This window comes from Anguilla anguilla, chromosome 12 (assembly GCF_013347855.1).
Source record: "Anguilla anguilla isolate fAngAng1 chromosome 12, fAngAng1.pri, whole genome shotgun sequence".
Lineage (NCBI taxonomy): Eukaryota > Metazoa > Chordata > Actinopteri > Anguilliformes > Anguillidae > Anguilla > Anguilla anguilla.
The window spans coordinates 19,359,946-19,376,047 of NC_049212.1; the positions used below are offsets into that span (position 1 = coordinate 19,359,946).

Below are 16,102 nucleotides of genomic sequence, written 5' to 3' on the forward strand. Positions count from 1 at the left end.
CCTCAGACTTTAATGCCAACATCACCTAAGCCACTGCTCTTCTTAAAGTCATGGTAGCCGATTTTCTGGAAACTTGCCTTGTCCAGCATTTTTGTATACAACCATGAGCATAATGGCATGTTAATTAATTAACTGAGGAACCACAACTGTGTGGAAATACCTGCTTTCATTATACTTGGTATTCCTCAATTACTTAAGTGTTTCCTTTTGTCGGGGAAATGACTATATAGCCTAACACAGATCACCACTTTATGTAGGGAATATACTTCTATATTCTCACATGGGGCACCACATATGTAAGCGTAGCGGGGAAGCCGCAAAATTTAAAATCAGTCTCTGAAAATTATTTAGTTATCTAACCTATCCGACTATACATTTGTAACTTCAATGAATTATCAAAATGACTAATATTAATGATCATATAATTTCATCAAAGATTTTAGAGATAACCTGAATGATATAGTTCTTGGATAGGTTATTTTGATTCAGATTGTCACATTGTGGCAACATCATAACAAACACAATGTTCTTGTTGAGAGAACAACAAGAACCCCCAGATCTCTGTAAAGACAATTGTCCCTGAAGTTGGCCCAAGACTATGTGAAACATGAGGATGAGTTTTGGAAGTCTGTCCTTTAGCATAGCATAGAGACAGAACTGGAGGTTTTCGGACACATGAATGTTGTATTTGATTTGCAAAGGAAGGGAGAGGCCTTCAGTCCTAAAAACACAGTTCCCAAAGTTAAAAACAGAGGTGTGAGCATAATGCTCTGGGGCTGTTTTGCTGATTCTGGCACAGTGAACCTTGTTCAGATAAACGGAATCAGGAAAAAATTTTGTTAAAATTTTTAAGGATAATGTGAAAAAATCTGCTGCCAGTCTGGGTTTAGGTTGTCATTGGGCTTCTCAGCAAGATAATGACTCAAAGCATACATCCAAGTTTGTCCAAAAAGTTTTGAAGGACACTACAATCAGACCTGGATTGGCCATCTCAAAGCCTTGGTTAAGTCTTCCTAACCACTCCGCTACACAGGAGTAAATCAACCTCTCTAACTAGCTTCTTCTTCTTCTTCTTTTTCAGGCAGACAAGACACTGTTTAGTGCATTGCTGCCTCCCACTGGTGTAGAAATGTCATTGCTGCTTATGCAATCTGAGGTCTACATCTTGTGATAGAGACCTGTAGTTTTAAGGAAGTATATTACTTCCCTAGCTCTCTCTTTTGGAACGACCCCGTCGCCCAGCAATGATCTAAGGGAAAATGTTTTAATTCCCAATTTATTTAACTCTGTGAATAAAACCCTCCTTTCCCCAGCATAGATCGGACAATGCATCAAGACATGTTGTACAGACTCCAGTTCACACAATTGACGTTTCTGTGTTTCCCCTCTAGCACCAACCGTCTTGCTAAACCGCAATGCCCCAGCCTTAGCCTTGTCAATTTGATTTCATCTTTCCGAGGCATATTCACTCTATTACCAGGTTTAACAGAAGGTTGGACGTTTTATAGCTTTCTCCCTCTGCTGTCTGAATCCCACTCTTGCTGACATTGAAGATTCAGTCTCTCACTGATGATTCTGCAGCACTCTGCATCCTGCCAAATGACACCTGCACATCTACACTATCCCTACCTAAACTTGCCTTAGCTACCCTGTCCACCACCTCATTGCCCTCAACCCCAACATGTGCCGGCACCCATAAAAACCCCACACTACATCCCTGCCTCTCCAGTTTAAAAACCGTCATTAAAATCTCCCCAACTATGTCTATTCTAGCTCTTCCACCCTCACCTCCCCCCAATGGCATCAAGGCAGATAATTTATCAGAGCACAAGACAGCATTACCCAAACCCCCTTCTTCCACCCACAATGCCCACAATAAAGCAACCAGCTCAGCCTCTAACTATCCTCACGTTGGCCACTCCTAATGCGGGCAGATGCCACACCTTAAATGTTCCAGAAATTAGTGTGAATTCAGCAGCAGTTTTTCATAGCTCCGCCTCTGGCATCCTTGACTGTGCTATTTAAAGTCTTTTCGCAGAGTCCAAACAGAGCACCTAGTGAAACTGATTGCTTCTCAAAATCCTTGTTCATGTTGGCAGAGGCGCTGTGGGTGCAGTTTAGTCCAATGGCACCACGCCACAGCTCCATACATACCTTTCAATCCATTGCAGCCTAACATTTCAGAATGCACTGTCTAGGCTACATTTTATAGCTATTTTATAGAGTACTTATTAGGGGTCCAAGCAGCGAAGCTGGTGGAACCCTATTGTATCTGTTAGGATTATTATTATTAGGGGCCCAAGCAGCGAAGCTGGTGGACCCTATTGTTTTTTTGTTAGGATTATTCTTATTATTTTTCTCCGCTAAAAGTGTCTGAGGCTCAGCAACCATAAGTCCTAGAGCAACCAAATTTGGCAGGTGGGTTCCTATGGCCCCCCACTACTCAGACACTAAAAATCTATGTCGGCTCGATGGTGGCGCTATAACAAAGGGTCATGCGTAAAAGGCCATAACTCCCACTCCATAATTTAGATCAACACAAAACTTCATTGACCTATGCATCTGAACGTGCTCTACAACTTTACCATTGGCACCACCTATGTCCACCATATTGTTTGCCCGCCATTTAGACTTTTTAGTTGGGGCGTGGACGTTTTCTCCGCTAAAATGTCTGAGGCTCAGCAACCATAAGTTGCAGACCAACCAAATTTGGTAGGTGGGTTCCTATGGCCCCCCACTACTCAGTCACTACAAATCACCTATGTCGGCCAGATGGTGGCGCTATAACAAAGGGTCATACTTTAAAAGGCCATAACTCCTACACCATAAGTTAGATCAACACAAAACTTCATCGACCGATGCAAATGAATGTGCTCTACAACGTTGCTTTTGGGAGCACCTATGTCCGCCATATTGTTTGCCCGCCATTTGGACTTTTTTTATTAGTTGGGGTGCGGAAGAGCTGGAGCTCCAAATCTAAGTGTTTCGACATCTAGTAAACTTCTTTACGGCAAGCCACATTCATGGCGACGCAAGTAATCCGACACCGTAGGGTTTAGTTTTTATCAGTGAGGGGAGGGTCTGAACGTCGGGGAAGCAATGGAAGACAGTGCCACCCAGAGTGCATGCTAGGCTACCAAAAGTTTGTTAGTAAAAGCTTTTTGAGAGGATGAATAATTACTTTTCTTTGGCATGGATCCATTTGAAGACAGTATCAGGTAAGTTCGTTTAGTCTTTGAATCTCTTTGAATCTCTAGGTGTGTCGAAGTGTCCTTGAGCAAGACACCTAACCCCTAACTGCTCTGGCGAATGAGAGGCATCAATTGTAAAGCCGGGCACCCACCGCACGCGTATCGACCGCGAGCGCACTACGCGCGTAACTGAAGCGTAGTTGAAGTACTGTTATTACAACGGCAGCGGGCGACGTCGTCTCCACCAGATGCGAACGCGTCGCGTACCGGCTGCGAAGCTCGCGCGACACAAGCGAACTGAAGCGTAGTTTTTCGCTTCTGTTCTATTTTTTCGGCTTGTCGCGCATCACGGTGGCCTGTTTATACACATAAATATGCTCTAAAATGCTAGGTATACATGCTCTGATTTATATTTCATCCTTATATTACTGGGGGTGTGTCCCTAGTTACCTCCCAGATATTTTATAAGCAGCTAAAAAAAATACAAGCCTTTTCATTTTGTAAAAATAAATAAATAAATAAATAACTGGAACCTGGGGAAAAGGCAAACTTAGTTTTGCTGTCTTATTTTGCGGAGGGGGTGGGGTAAATTTTAAAATACACCACAGAAAGCCATAGCCTATTGAATGACGTAGAAGTGAATGCACCGAGCAGCGGTTTGTTAGCTAGAGTGTTGGAAGGTAGTTTTTAACCAACCATTGCTCAGCCTATTTGACTTCTCCGATGTCTTCGTTCGCCGTGCTTTCAAAAAGGGCTTGTTAATAAAAATCAGATAATCCACAGAGCTTTAAAAAAATCAGATTATTTAGTGGTCTTGCCGATGAAAATGCACCTATTTTATAAATGAAGTTGTAAGCAAGCCTTTATTGCGCTTGTACTTCAAAGCTTCCGGTGTTCATGGCGTTGTGGTGTTCATATCCCTTCAAGATTAAACTGTTACTGTCTTTTTTATGATTAGCTGATTTTACTAAATATGATCCTATAAATGTTTTGACGTGAATGACAAGACAGCACGGGAATTCCCAATGGTTGATTACGGATTATTTATTATTATTATGATCATTACATATTCTTCATGAAATTGGCACACTTGTTAACCAAGCAAATAAATTAATACAGTTTGAGATTGATTGTTATGCAGGCTACGTTGCGATTTAAGATTATGGTAATTCTTGAAAGCGTTTACTTTCTCACGTATTTACGAGTTAACGAAATATTACCAAATTAACAAACTGAAAAAGGTCTCTCACTAAAGTATTCACTTAACCCATAATCAACAGTCCTGAACAAACGTGAAATACACGATGTAATCCCACTGCAGACTGCGAGAGCTACTAGGAATATATAGCTTTTACGCAAGCCTTTGCGCGACACAAACGGAACCAGTGGAGACACCCTACGCGCCGCGTCGTGCTGCTTCGCCGTGCTGCTTACGCGACGCTTACGCGACGTGTGCGGTGGGTGCCCGGCGTAAAACATTTGTAAATCAATTTGGATAAAAGCGCTATATAAATGCAGTCCATTTACCATTTACCATTTGAATCTGTCATTATGCTGAGAAATAGCTAAACCATTTTATTTATAGGTTCTGAGTTTCTGTGCAAACACGCTAAAACACGCTGGTATAATGAAACAATGACGGTAATACATATATAGTCCGCTTCGTTCCGTTGCTACCATAACATAACAAACTATCTTGTGTCTACAGCTGCAGTTTCTCGCTGCAATTTCTAATATTGAATATAAACAAAAGACGCAATTTATGCTGTAGTCTGCCAATGTCTAAATAAATAATATGGTACTCTGAGCGCAGGTAGCAGGGGTGGCGAGTTGATATTTAGTTTTTTGTTACTAAAAGTTTGTTAGTAAAAGCTTTTTGAGAGGATGAATCATTACTATTCTTTGGCATGGATCCATTTGAAGACAATATCGGGTGAGTTTGTTTAGTCTTTGAATCCGTCATTATGCTGAGAGAAATCGTATTCTCAATTTAATCTCTAAATTGACTGTAAGCTTAGGGTTGTAACTAGGTAGTTGTTTCGTAGGTCACTTAACTAGTCTTAACTATTGCTTGTATTTTTGCATAGACTGCGTTGTTGCTGTTCTTGTTTGTGTTAGTGTTAATCAGTTTAACCTACAGGGTCCAAGTTGAACTATGCGGTTGTTCCCTGCACTTGGAACGGTAGGCTACTGCGCTCTAGGTTTTTCGACACACTTGTTCCTGGTTATGGTTATACACATTGTTGTACGTCGCTCTGGATAAGAGCGTCTGCCAAATGCCTGTAATGTAATGTAATGTAATATTCCGTAACAACAAGATAAACCCGACATTTGCCCTAAAATATGCCAATACAGAAGTGAAAACGCTGCTCATTGAATAACGAAATAAACGAGACAAAGTTTTTTTAATTATACCATGTCATTCCACAGTCAATATCTGGGACTAAACATTGAATAAATATACAATCTTACCACTGGTTTTACGCGTAGAGATGTCCCTTTTGAGGCTGAGTGGTCATATATTGTCTTGGACAATCCATTTGTGAAATATACGCGCATTTGTGATACCTGGGTAGGCTACCTTCAAAAATAGCTGTGTGTAATACCACACCAGAGACTGTAAAAAATATGGACAAAGCTACTGTGACGTCACCCATTGCCTCTCCGTGGGTCTGTAAAACACGTTTTGAAGCTCAATGGTGGGCGCGGCCATGTTCTCGATTTGGAGCCAAAACCATAGAGTTAAGCGGTCTTGTGATTTTGTAATGTGACAGTCCGGTGCGGAAAAGCCCATCAACCTGAACAAACGATTGCAGAACGAACTTGAGGCTAGCTGACTGTCTGCCGTTATGTTTTAAAATATATGATCAAATGTTTACGGAGTTTCATTTCCATCCGTGACTGTACTGTGTCATGTAATCACGTTATATGTATGATATTAATAATACAATTCTGTTCAGTTATCTTGGCAAAACGACTATGCTTAGCTAGCATATCAGCTTGCCAGTGAGCTAGGTAAGCTATCCGTGCTAACCACGCATTAGCAATGTGAACTACAGGAGAAGAACATCGACTGCACTGATGGTCAATCAATCAGAGATGTGTAGACTACTAGTGATTTGACTAGGCTAGTTTTCATATAACTTTCTGGTAGACCTGCTGTTAACTAAGCAAGTTATCGTCGTAGGTTTTCGCCAGTCAGTTAATGAGCCTTAACTGTTACTACTCCATCGCCGTTTGTGGTGTTTACTTGCTGGGTGACGCTAGCTGACCGATCGTTCGCAAGTCACTTTTTACCGAATAAAAATTAACACTGTCAGCGGTGATGAACAAATATACCAAGTATTTTAATAACTGATCTACAGGCGTGTAAATATGACGCACTTAGAAGAGCAAGTTTTCCACCTGTTGCATAAAGACAAAAATAATGTACATTGAATTTCTAATTATTATTATTTTCTTGCTAGCTTCTAGCTTTGTCACATTCGTGCAGCCTAGCCCAGGTAGACATTTACGGAATGTACACGACTGACAAGCCGTCAAACACGTTTGACAGATGGAATATTTGCCGGTTAGGGTTAGCTAGCTAGTCAAATGTCTTGGTAGCCGAAGTTGCAAACTGTTTTAGCATAGGCTACTGGACTACCACATATAGCACATAAGCGTTAGCTGATTACGCTTTCTGCCAACTAATTATTTGGTTAAGTGGGCTAAAGGAAATAGTAAAAATGACTTGGCTACTGCAAAACTTCAGAGGAGGATTATTTTATGGTCGTCTAGTGCAGCTGTAAATAGCACACGCTATAATGAAACCACTACAAAATGGGATGCCTGCATTTTCTGACTTCGCACAGGTGGACCGTGGTCGGAGCCGCAATGTCAAGGCCAAGAGACGCCACCTCCCACCCCAGTGACCACAGATTGTAGCCCCTACTGTAGCTCAGTCCTCCGCAGTAATCCGGAAGTGACGCAAGCTGTACCTCATTGGTTCAGAACAAATATTGGTACTGTGCCCAAATGACGCAATAAATCATGAACTCGACCCATGGAGACAAATAAAATACACCTATTATGACTATTTGTTCTTGTGAGAAAAAATTATTGACTTTGTATTTTGATCACATTTGTACTGTAGACTTACATGGAAACCGGATATGAAAACACCTATACTGGAGCCATCCGTAGTGGCGCTAGTGAGCAACCAGGAACTACAACACCAGGAAATGAGCTTCAAAAACGAAGTCTGGTTTTGGCCGCTTGTACCACACCTGTTGCTTACGGCGTTGTCACCCTTTTTAGTATAATTTGGTTTGATTGACAGTTAATTTATTCAGTAGGTGAGAGTATAAGCTTTCTAACGATGTATAACATGTCTGATTTTGCTTTCGGAATAGCGTTTTATCGGTCAGCGTAACCGAAAATTTTCTTATATACCAGTGTCTAAATAAATAATACGGTAGGCTATTATGCGAGCAGCACGCAGGTCGCGTGTTGATATTTCGTCTTTTGTTTCGTTTTTTCTCAATGTCCTATCTATTATTTGAAATGTGTATTATTATTCTATCTGTCTATGTGCATTCTCTGCTAAGCTAAGCAATGGATTGAATTTGTCTGACGTAGTGTTGCACCGTATACCGAAACTTCAGCACTTTTTCGGTACTTAAAAAAATAAACTGTTTGGTAATAGAATTTCCTGACATTCGGTAGTTTTGTGTCAAATGTAAAAGCCAGGGAAATGTGTCTCCCGCATTACCGATTGAGAGGATGAAAACTGTAATTTGTCAGAATCTTCGCTAGGTGGCAGTAGCAACTAAGGTTGGCAAGTGAGGTGACCTGCGCTTCTGCATTCTTCGTGGTTGATACAGCGCCAGCTTAGACTCAGTTCACTTCAATAGCAATAGCTGTTCTAATTTGTAAATATTTTATTATAGGAAGATGCTGTATTGTTATTGAAATATGCTGTTTTTAGATATATTTTAAAGTGAAAGACCTGTTTAAAGATAATTTACTTTACAATTGTTTCATTTTTGAAATATATTTAATATAGTTTTCTATGGTTTAGTGTTGTAATACTATAGTCCTATGCTTATTGATATGTTGATCAGGCTTCAACTTAAAGGTTGTTAATAAACCAGGTTTTTAATGAACCGTGAATTCGAAAATGGTCATCCCTTGTGGACATTACATTTCTGATCTATTAAGGTAATTTAAGTATCGTTAGGTACCGAGTATTGAATCAGTATCGTTTCAGTATCAATTATCGTGATACTAAACCTAGTATTGGTATCAAAGTCAAAATTTTGGTATCGTGACAACACTAGTGTGACACCTTTTTTAGTTGCGGCATGGAACCGCTGCAGCTGTACATACACACCGGGCCATTTAACTGTTACGACATGCCATCTAAGTGTTACATCATAGTAAAGGCCTTTACGGGAAGCGGCCAGGACACATCCATGGCGACGCAACTAAGTCATCCGCCAGCGTCTCTTAGCACAGAATTGGCCATAAGTCATCAATATTTTATACAATCATCATGATATTCAGTAGATATGTTTGGGTGAAGGTATATGCTCATGAGGACAAAGCCATTTTAAAATTGCTGCATAGGGGGCGCGATAGTGCCAATGCTTGGACGCCTCCCAACGCCGCTTGCGGCTTTAATTATTATAATTATTATTACAGAAAAGTATGATGAACAACAGTATATCAATAACGATGTAATAAAAACAGCAAACCAATAATACAATAAATACTACTACTATTCCTACTACTACTAATAATGCACCTTTGCCTGATTTATCATACTTACCCATGTAGGACCAGAGACATTTTCTAAAAATAGCCACTCCTTTGCATGTGTTTAAACCAAAAAGGGAATCTCTGCATGAGCTCAGGGGGCAGGACTCCAGGAGGGTATTTAAACATGAGAGAGCACCACATCCTGTCATAAAATCATGGAGGCGATGTGGACCACACTGGTTCTAGCACTGATGGCTGGAGCTCTCACACAGGCAAAGGGAAGGTCAGGGTCTGGGTGCACACTGCAGGGAACCCCCAGGCCTGCTTCAGTCTCCGAACCTGGGGACTTTGTGATCGGAGGCGTTTTTACCATCCACTACAAATTGATCACCGCTGAGCATAACTACACCAGCCGACCCAAAGCGCCGCAGTGTACGGGGAGGTCAGTGAAGAGAGGCAGAGCATTGTACAATGTGGCCACTGTGGAGACAGTCATATGTTCAGATTCTGGGAATGCATATTTATTAGTATAAACAAAATGTGTTGTGAAATTAATTACTTAGATCAATTGCAGAGTGTAGCTAAATATACTGTTATTTAAATTGCTCAACATTTATAATATGATCTCAACAGGTTTACTCCAAGTCTTTAAAAAAAAGCCTGTTAAGTTAATACATGCTATCGTTGTTTTATTATGTTATAAAAAAGTAAGATATATTTTCTATCATTCTCAAGATAAGGCATTGTATGTCCTTGCAAGCGTGATGTAGTCACAATTAGATCAAAAGAGAAAATTTAGCAACTTTAAAAATATACATGTTCTGCAATTTTAGAAGTCAAATAAGTATAAAATATATAAATGAGCTTGGGCTATGTATAACCCCAGTACCAAGATAACCTTTTTAAAATAATGTGTTTGTTTTCATGGTGAGCCCATATAATACTTCTTTCTTAATTGAATATAAATATAAACCATAGCCAATCAAATAAAAAAGTTGCATGTTCTGTTATGTTTATTTCAATATTTTTGACACTGTATATTGTTGTTCACAACAGGTTGGATTTCCGGCAAATGCGCTTTGCTAGAACCATGGTTTTTGCCATCAAGGAGATCAACAACAGCTCAGAGCTCCTGCCAGGTGTAACTCTGGGCTACCAGATCCATGACTCCTGTGCCTCTGTGCCAGTGGCTGTGAAGGTGGCATTCCAGCTGGCCAATGGCATTGAGCCAGTTTTCTTTCCCACCCAGTCCTGCTCAAAGTCTGCCACTGTGCATGCTGTTGTGGGCGACTCTGGCTCCACTCCTTCCATCGCCATGTCCAGAATTCTCGGACCCTTCGGCATCCCCCAGGTGAGCTCCATCTGCCCAGTCCCCATTGCATGTTCCAATAAATTACCTGAAATTCTTATGATATAATCATCCTTGCATTCAAAAATGTATTTGAAATAAATATAGAGATGAGCCATTAATATATAGGATATTGTCTTCATATTATGCCTTTATGTAGCCAACAGACACATAGAAAATATTTTTCAATAATAAGCCGGACATTTTCATGGCAATTTGGTCTTACTTTTGGTTTTGTAAATAAACACCTATAGCCAAAATATTTCTTGCAGATTAGATTTCTCCTACAGGAAACTTTGAATTTGCTGAATGACTACAGAAATTTGTGCACAGTGCTAGTGTATTAGTGCTGAATAGACAGACATAAGTTGGTATGTATGAAGACAAATATGTTGATTCACGAATATTCTTGGTTAGAATTAAGTTACATTCACTGTTTAAAATTTGCATCTTTTCTTTCATGGAGCTATAGGTGAGCTATTTTGCCACCTGTGCCTGTCTTAGTGACAAGCTACAGTTCCCCACCTTCTCCAGGACCATCCCCAGTGACTACTACCAGGCCGCTGCCCTGGCTAGACTAGTCAAGCATTTTGGCTGGACGTGGATTGGAGCGGTGCGGAGTGACTCAGACTATGGGAACAACGGGATGGCCGCCTTCCTGCAGGCTGCACAGGCAGAGGGCATCTGCGTGGAGTACTCAGAGGCACTCTACAGGACAAACCCTCGCGCAAAAGTGCGACACGTGGCAGAGGTCATCAGCAGGTCCACGGCCCGCGTCGTTGTGGCGTTCATTGCCTCGGGCGACATGCTGGTCTTGCTGTCTGAGCTGGAAGGCAGGCTGATGACCCCGCTACAGTGGATTGGGAGTGAGGACTGGGTCACTGACCGCATGATGTTGCAGTTTCGTCTGTTTAGCGGTGCCATCGGCTTTGGCATCCCCCGCTCAGTCATTCCAGGGCTGCGGGACTTCCTCTTGGACCTGGGGCCGGCACAGGTTTCCCACTCACCGCTCCTCACAGAGTTCTGGGAGAGCGCTTTTGGCTGCAGCCTGGGGGGAAGTCAGACTGTAGCGGGTCAGAAAACATGCGATGGAAACCAGAATCTGCGAGATCTGCAGAACCCCTACACAGACACGTCCCAGTTGCGCATCTCCAACATGGTGTACAAGGCTGTGTATGCAATAGCCCATGCCATACACAGCATCATCTGCACAGATGAACCTAACGCTCCACCCCATTGCAACACAAGTATCCGAGTTGAGCCACTGCAGGTAAACAGTCCAGCACACAATTTTTCAACTATAAAGGGTTTAAGGGTATCAACACTGTTATTACTATTATTATTATTATTATTATCATTATTAGGCTGATGCCCTAATCCTGTGTAATTTAGAGAGCATTCAATGTTACAGTGCAAATTACAAATAATAACCGAGTGAGCACAGTTTAAGGTATAACACACAACCTACTACCTAAAAGGCCACACCAAAATATAGCATTCAGTTACTTAAATCCTGACTGGAATGTGAAAGACCTGCTAAATTTTTAGTTGGGCACAAAAATGTTGGAAAGAAATTTACTACTGCCGAAATTGTGAGGACGTGGTTATTGGGGAATACTGAGTGGATGGTTAACATGGAGGTTGAGTCAAAGTTCAGCTGGTCACTAGCAGGTGTACTATCAGGCATCTGGCTCCCTCCCATTAGGTCATGGAGCACCTGAGAAAAGTTAACTTCTCCAGGAATGGGTACGCAGTCTCATTTGATGCCAATGGGGATCCAGTGGCCACTTATGAGCTGGTGAACTGGCAGGTGACGAGGGATGGGAACATGGAGTTTATGACTGTGGGCCACTATGATGCATCTGCCCGAGATGGACAGGTTTTCATCATTAAGAAGAACATTACCTGGGCAGGCAGCCAGCTGCAGGTAATTTCACATTCAAATGTAATTTCCTTAGACAGATATGTTGGCATGTCTGAGTTGGCTCCATGTCTATTGCTGTGATATTTGTTTGAAGGTGCCTGTGTCAGTGTGCAGTGACAGCTGTCTCCCAGGCACTCGGAAGGCCATGCTGAAAGGAAGGCCTGTTTGCTGCTACAACTGTGTGCCCTGCGCTGAGGGAGAAATCAGCAATGCTACAGGTACACAAAAGCAGGGATACTTATCTCGATGTAGCACATTAATTACACTGCATGCAGGCTCTCACAAATTGGGGGAAACACTATGTGTTCATGCCAGACAATGCTGATGCGTTTAATTTAGGTGTGAAGTAGAAAATTTGTGTCAAATCCATGTTTCAACCCACAGCCCCCAGGCTCAGTTTTCCCCCAGGCTTTGATTTAATTCTGCTCACTCCTGAACAGGGTTTTCTCTCTCTTCTGTGCAGATTCCCTGAACTGCATCACCTGTCCAGCTGATTACTGGTCGAATGCCGAGAAGGATGAATGTTTACCCAAACCTGTTGAATTCTTGTCCTTCCATGAGATTCTGGGGATCATCCTGGCAGCTTGTTCGGTGACTGGGGCCTGCTTAGCCATCACAGTGGCTGCCGTGTTTTACAGACACAGGGACACTCCCATTGTGAAAGCCAACAACTCAGAGCTGAGTTTCTTGCTGCTCTTTTCATTGAAACTGTGTTTCCTTTGCTCTCTTACCTTCATCGGCCGGCCCTCTGAGTGGTCCTGTATGCTGCGCCACACTGCGTTTGGGATCACCTTTGTTCTCTGCATCTCCTGTGTTCTGGGAAAAACAATAGTGGTGTTAATGGCTTTCAGGGCTACACTTCCAGGCAGTACTGTGATGAAGTGGTTTGGGCCTCTGCAGCAGAGACTGAGTGTTCTTGCTTTCACTCTCATACAGGTCCTTATTTGTGTGCTTTGGTTAACAATATCCCCTCCTTTCCCCTACAAGAACATGAAGCACTACAAAGAAAAGATCATTCTAGAATGCGATGTAGGATCAGCAGTGGGGTTCTGGGCTGTACTGGGTTATATTGGGCTCCTCTCTGTATTGTGCTTTGCTTTAGCTTTTCTGGCTCGTAAGCTGCCAGACAACTTCAATGAAGCCAAATTCATCACATTCAGCATGCTCATATTCTGTGCAGTCTGGATCACCTTTATACCAGCTTATGTCAGTTCACCTGGAAAGTTCACTGTAGCTGTGGAGATCTTTGCAATTTTAGCTTCCAGCTTTGGTTTGATCATTTGCATTTTTGTCCCTAAATGTTTCATAATATTGTTTCGGCCGGAGCAAAATACCAAAAAGCACATGATGGGGAAAATGCCATCACAATCTCTCTGAAGCACACAAAGATTCAGTAATATTGATGGATGATTGTATTGTTATGTTTGTTTTATTATTCTGCTACTGTATATTTTTTAAAGAGAAAAACACACATATCTGTAAATATCTCTGTGGACCATATTTTTACCTCTAATATTAACTTAGCTGGAGCCATAGACAATTGGGGATTTCATACCACCAATAAAAGATTGATGAATCAGAGTGATTGTGTTTTCTGAATTTTCTGTAAATTGCTCAATCGTTCAGTCTGCCTGCAGAGGGCATGTGCTGGAGGCAGGCAGAGTCAGTCCTACTCCTTTGGGTGCTGCAGAGGGAGCGTGGTGTATGGGTGAAGTCTGCTGCCAGCCTAACAATATACATCATCATCGTGCTTGTTTTTCAGGGCTGGGAGGGCATAGCTGTTTTTGGTTTTCTCTTTCCGTAATCATTTGCTTTAAAAGTCCTGTGTGAATATGACTTTAGCAAAGGACTCCCACAGATATTTAGCAGATTTCTCTCAGGGATTCAGAGAAACACAGCATGATCACATGCTGTTTATTGTTTATCTACCAGCTGTTCTCCATCTAACAGAACGGGTGTATAGGGCTTACGTAGATTTCTGAGCATAAAATTAGCACCTTCCACATGATTGATTTGATAATTACATTAAACTCTGTGAGTAAAATCAAACAATTTTCTACTGTTACCTCCACAGCCAGTGGAAGTTCATTGAGTTTCATGAGACTGACTTAGCTCTGCAGTTCACACAAGTAAATCTCTCTGCTTCAGATCCTAATTAGAAACACATCATTTGCCACTTTTGTCAGCATGAAACACTCTTCACTACAACAATCCAGTTAAAGTGATAATGTGGAACACAAGTGGTAACAAGTAGAGGCACTTCAAAGGGTTCTTTGAGACAATATATTTTTGGGGGGTTGTGGTATGCCAAACATACTGTTCTTAATGAAATTTCCTGCTAATGACCTAGATTGATATTAGTATTCAATTTATTTTCTAATATATTTTGCCTTGAATCGGGCATGGGCATCACTGTCAAGAAGTATGCACTTCTGACTCCAGTTGCCCCTATTTGTCTTCCCCTTAGATTTTAAAACCAACATTCCCTAAGCCACTGTTCCTCAGCAAGTTCAGAAGTCTAAATCGCTTAAAATACCCTGCCAAACATGCCCCACCAACCACCATTCAACCATACAGAACATTAATGGGGCAAACATGTCTGGATAGGTTTGTAAGAATTTATTCAATATGCCTCAATTTGTATCTCTGTTTATATATTTATTTGACGCTTTCTGTAAAGTGAATGATTGCATGTTTCTTGATATCAATGTCTGTTTGTAAATGTGATTGCTATATGCTGCTAGGGAAATGTTCCCATTGGAGTAATGAAGTATCTTTGTATGTATGTATGTATGTGTCGGGAGTCAGGAGCAGCCCCGCGCTGCCTCCGGCCACCTAACAATGCTTTTTTTCAGGAACCCACCCACCACCAGGAGATCAGGACAAGGCAGGTAAAAGGGAAACTTTTATTTAACATTTAATTCATAAAACAGAGCACGCCACAATCTCGCACCAACCCCGCCCTTCCTTCTTCCCCCCGGCTTCCTCTAACACTTCCACTCTGGCCCTCCCCTTCCCTTCCACGGAGCCCCCGACGCAGGTAAGAGCAACACCTCTCACACACCACACACTTTTATGCCGCTGGGGTTCCCCTCACACGTGCCCACACTCAGCAAAAAAACAGTGTACCCACTCTGGCCCCCCTGCGCCTCAGCCCCGCTGCCGGAGGGGGGAGACCTCACCCTGCCGTCTCACGGGGGGAGCCACTAACACAGGCGGGGTCTCACGCACACTCACACCTCTCACTCCCACACGCACACCACAAACAATCAGCCAAATCAAAGAAAGGATGTAGTTGGCCCACACCTCACTGCTGGGCCACTCTACATCCAAAAAAAAAAAAGAAAAAAAAGAAAAATAAATCAAACCCCCAAAGGTCTGCTGTCTCCCACTGTCCACGTCAGTCTCTAGGCTGCTGGGTGGCGCCCCGGCCCACTCTGCCGTCCGCTGTAGGTTCTTGAAGTTCCACTGGTTACCACGCAGTCCCTGCTGCGCCCTGTAGCTGGAGAGTGAGTCGGCACCGGCTCCGGTCCTGGTCCGCGCTTTACAGTCTCGGAGTGGGAGACTCACTGTTCCTCCGCCCTCGTCAGGGCTTGTCCAGAGTCTCCCCTCGCGGCGTTGGTCCTGGCCGACGTAGCGCAGTGTCCTTGCCACAGGACCAGTCCGGCTCTGCACAGCGCCGCTCCTCCCCGGATCCCACCACGTTTTCCGCTTGGTCTGGGCGCAGCTCGCTCCTCGTGGCACCAGTGCAGCGTCCGGGACCGCCAGCCCACCACCAAGGACGGGAGACAGCTCAAACAAAGAGAAACAGAAATAATAACCAAAGAAACAGAAACCCAACCCAACAAACTTAAACTAACTTAAAGAAAAGAAAAAAGGAAAAATCCTCTTCCGAGG

At 42.6% G+C, this 16,102-nt stretch overlaps 1 protein-coding gene across 1 annotated transcript; it reads left to right on the forward strand.

Annotated features, from left to right (window-relative positions):
• The first annotated feature begins 9,159 nt into the window (after nt 1–9,159).
• Nucleotides 9,160–13,786, forward strand: LOC118209464 (extracellular calcium-sensing receptor-like). Its single transcript, XM_035384784.1, has 6 exons — nt 9,160–9,375; nt 9,990–10,284; nt 10,754–11,551; nt 11,987–12,208; nt 12,300–12,423; nt 12,669–13,786. Exons 1-6 carry the CDS (start codon nt 9,185–9,187, stop codon nt 13,580–13,582), a joined length of 2,544 nt encoding a protein of 847 aa, XP_035240675.1. The 5' UTR covers nt 9,160–9,184; the 3' UTR covers nt 13,583–13,786.
• Nucleotides 13,787–16,102: the final 2,316 nt, after the last annotated feature.

Bases quoted from the DNA above. Each gene is read 5' to 3' on its own strand.
- LOC118209464 (XM_035384784.1), top strand. From the start codon at position 9,185: ATGGCTGGAGCTCTCACACAGGCAAAGGGAAGGTCAGGGTCTGGGTGC. The intron at 12,209-12,299 runs GTAATTTCACAT...ATTTGTTTGAAG, and splicing joins GGGCAGGCAGCCAGCTGCAG to GTGCCTGTGTCAGTGTGCAG. The intron at 12,424-12,668 runs GTACACAAAAGC...TCTTCTGTGCAG, and splicing joins AGAAATCAGCAATGCTACAG to ATTCCCTGAACTGCATCACC.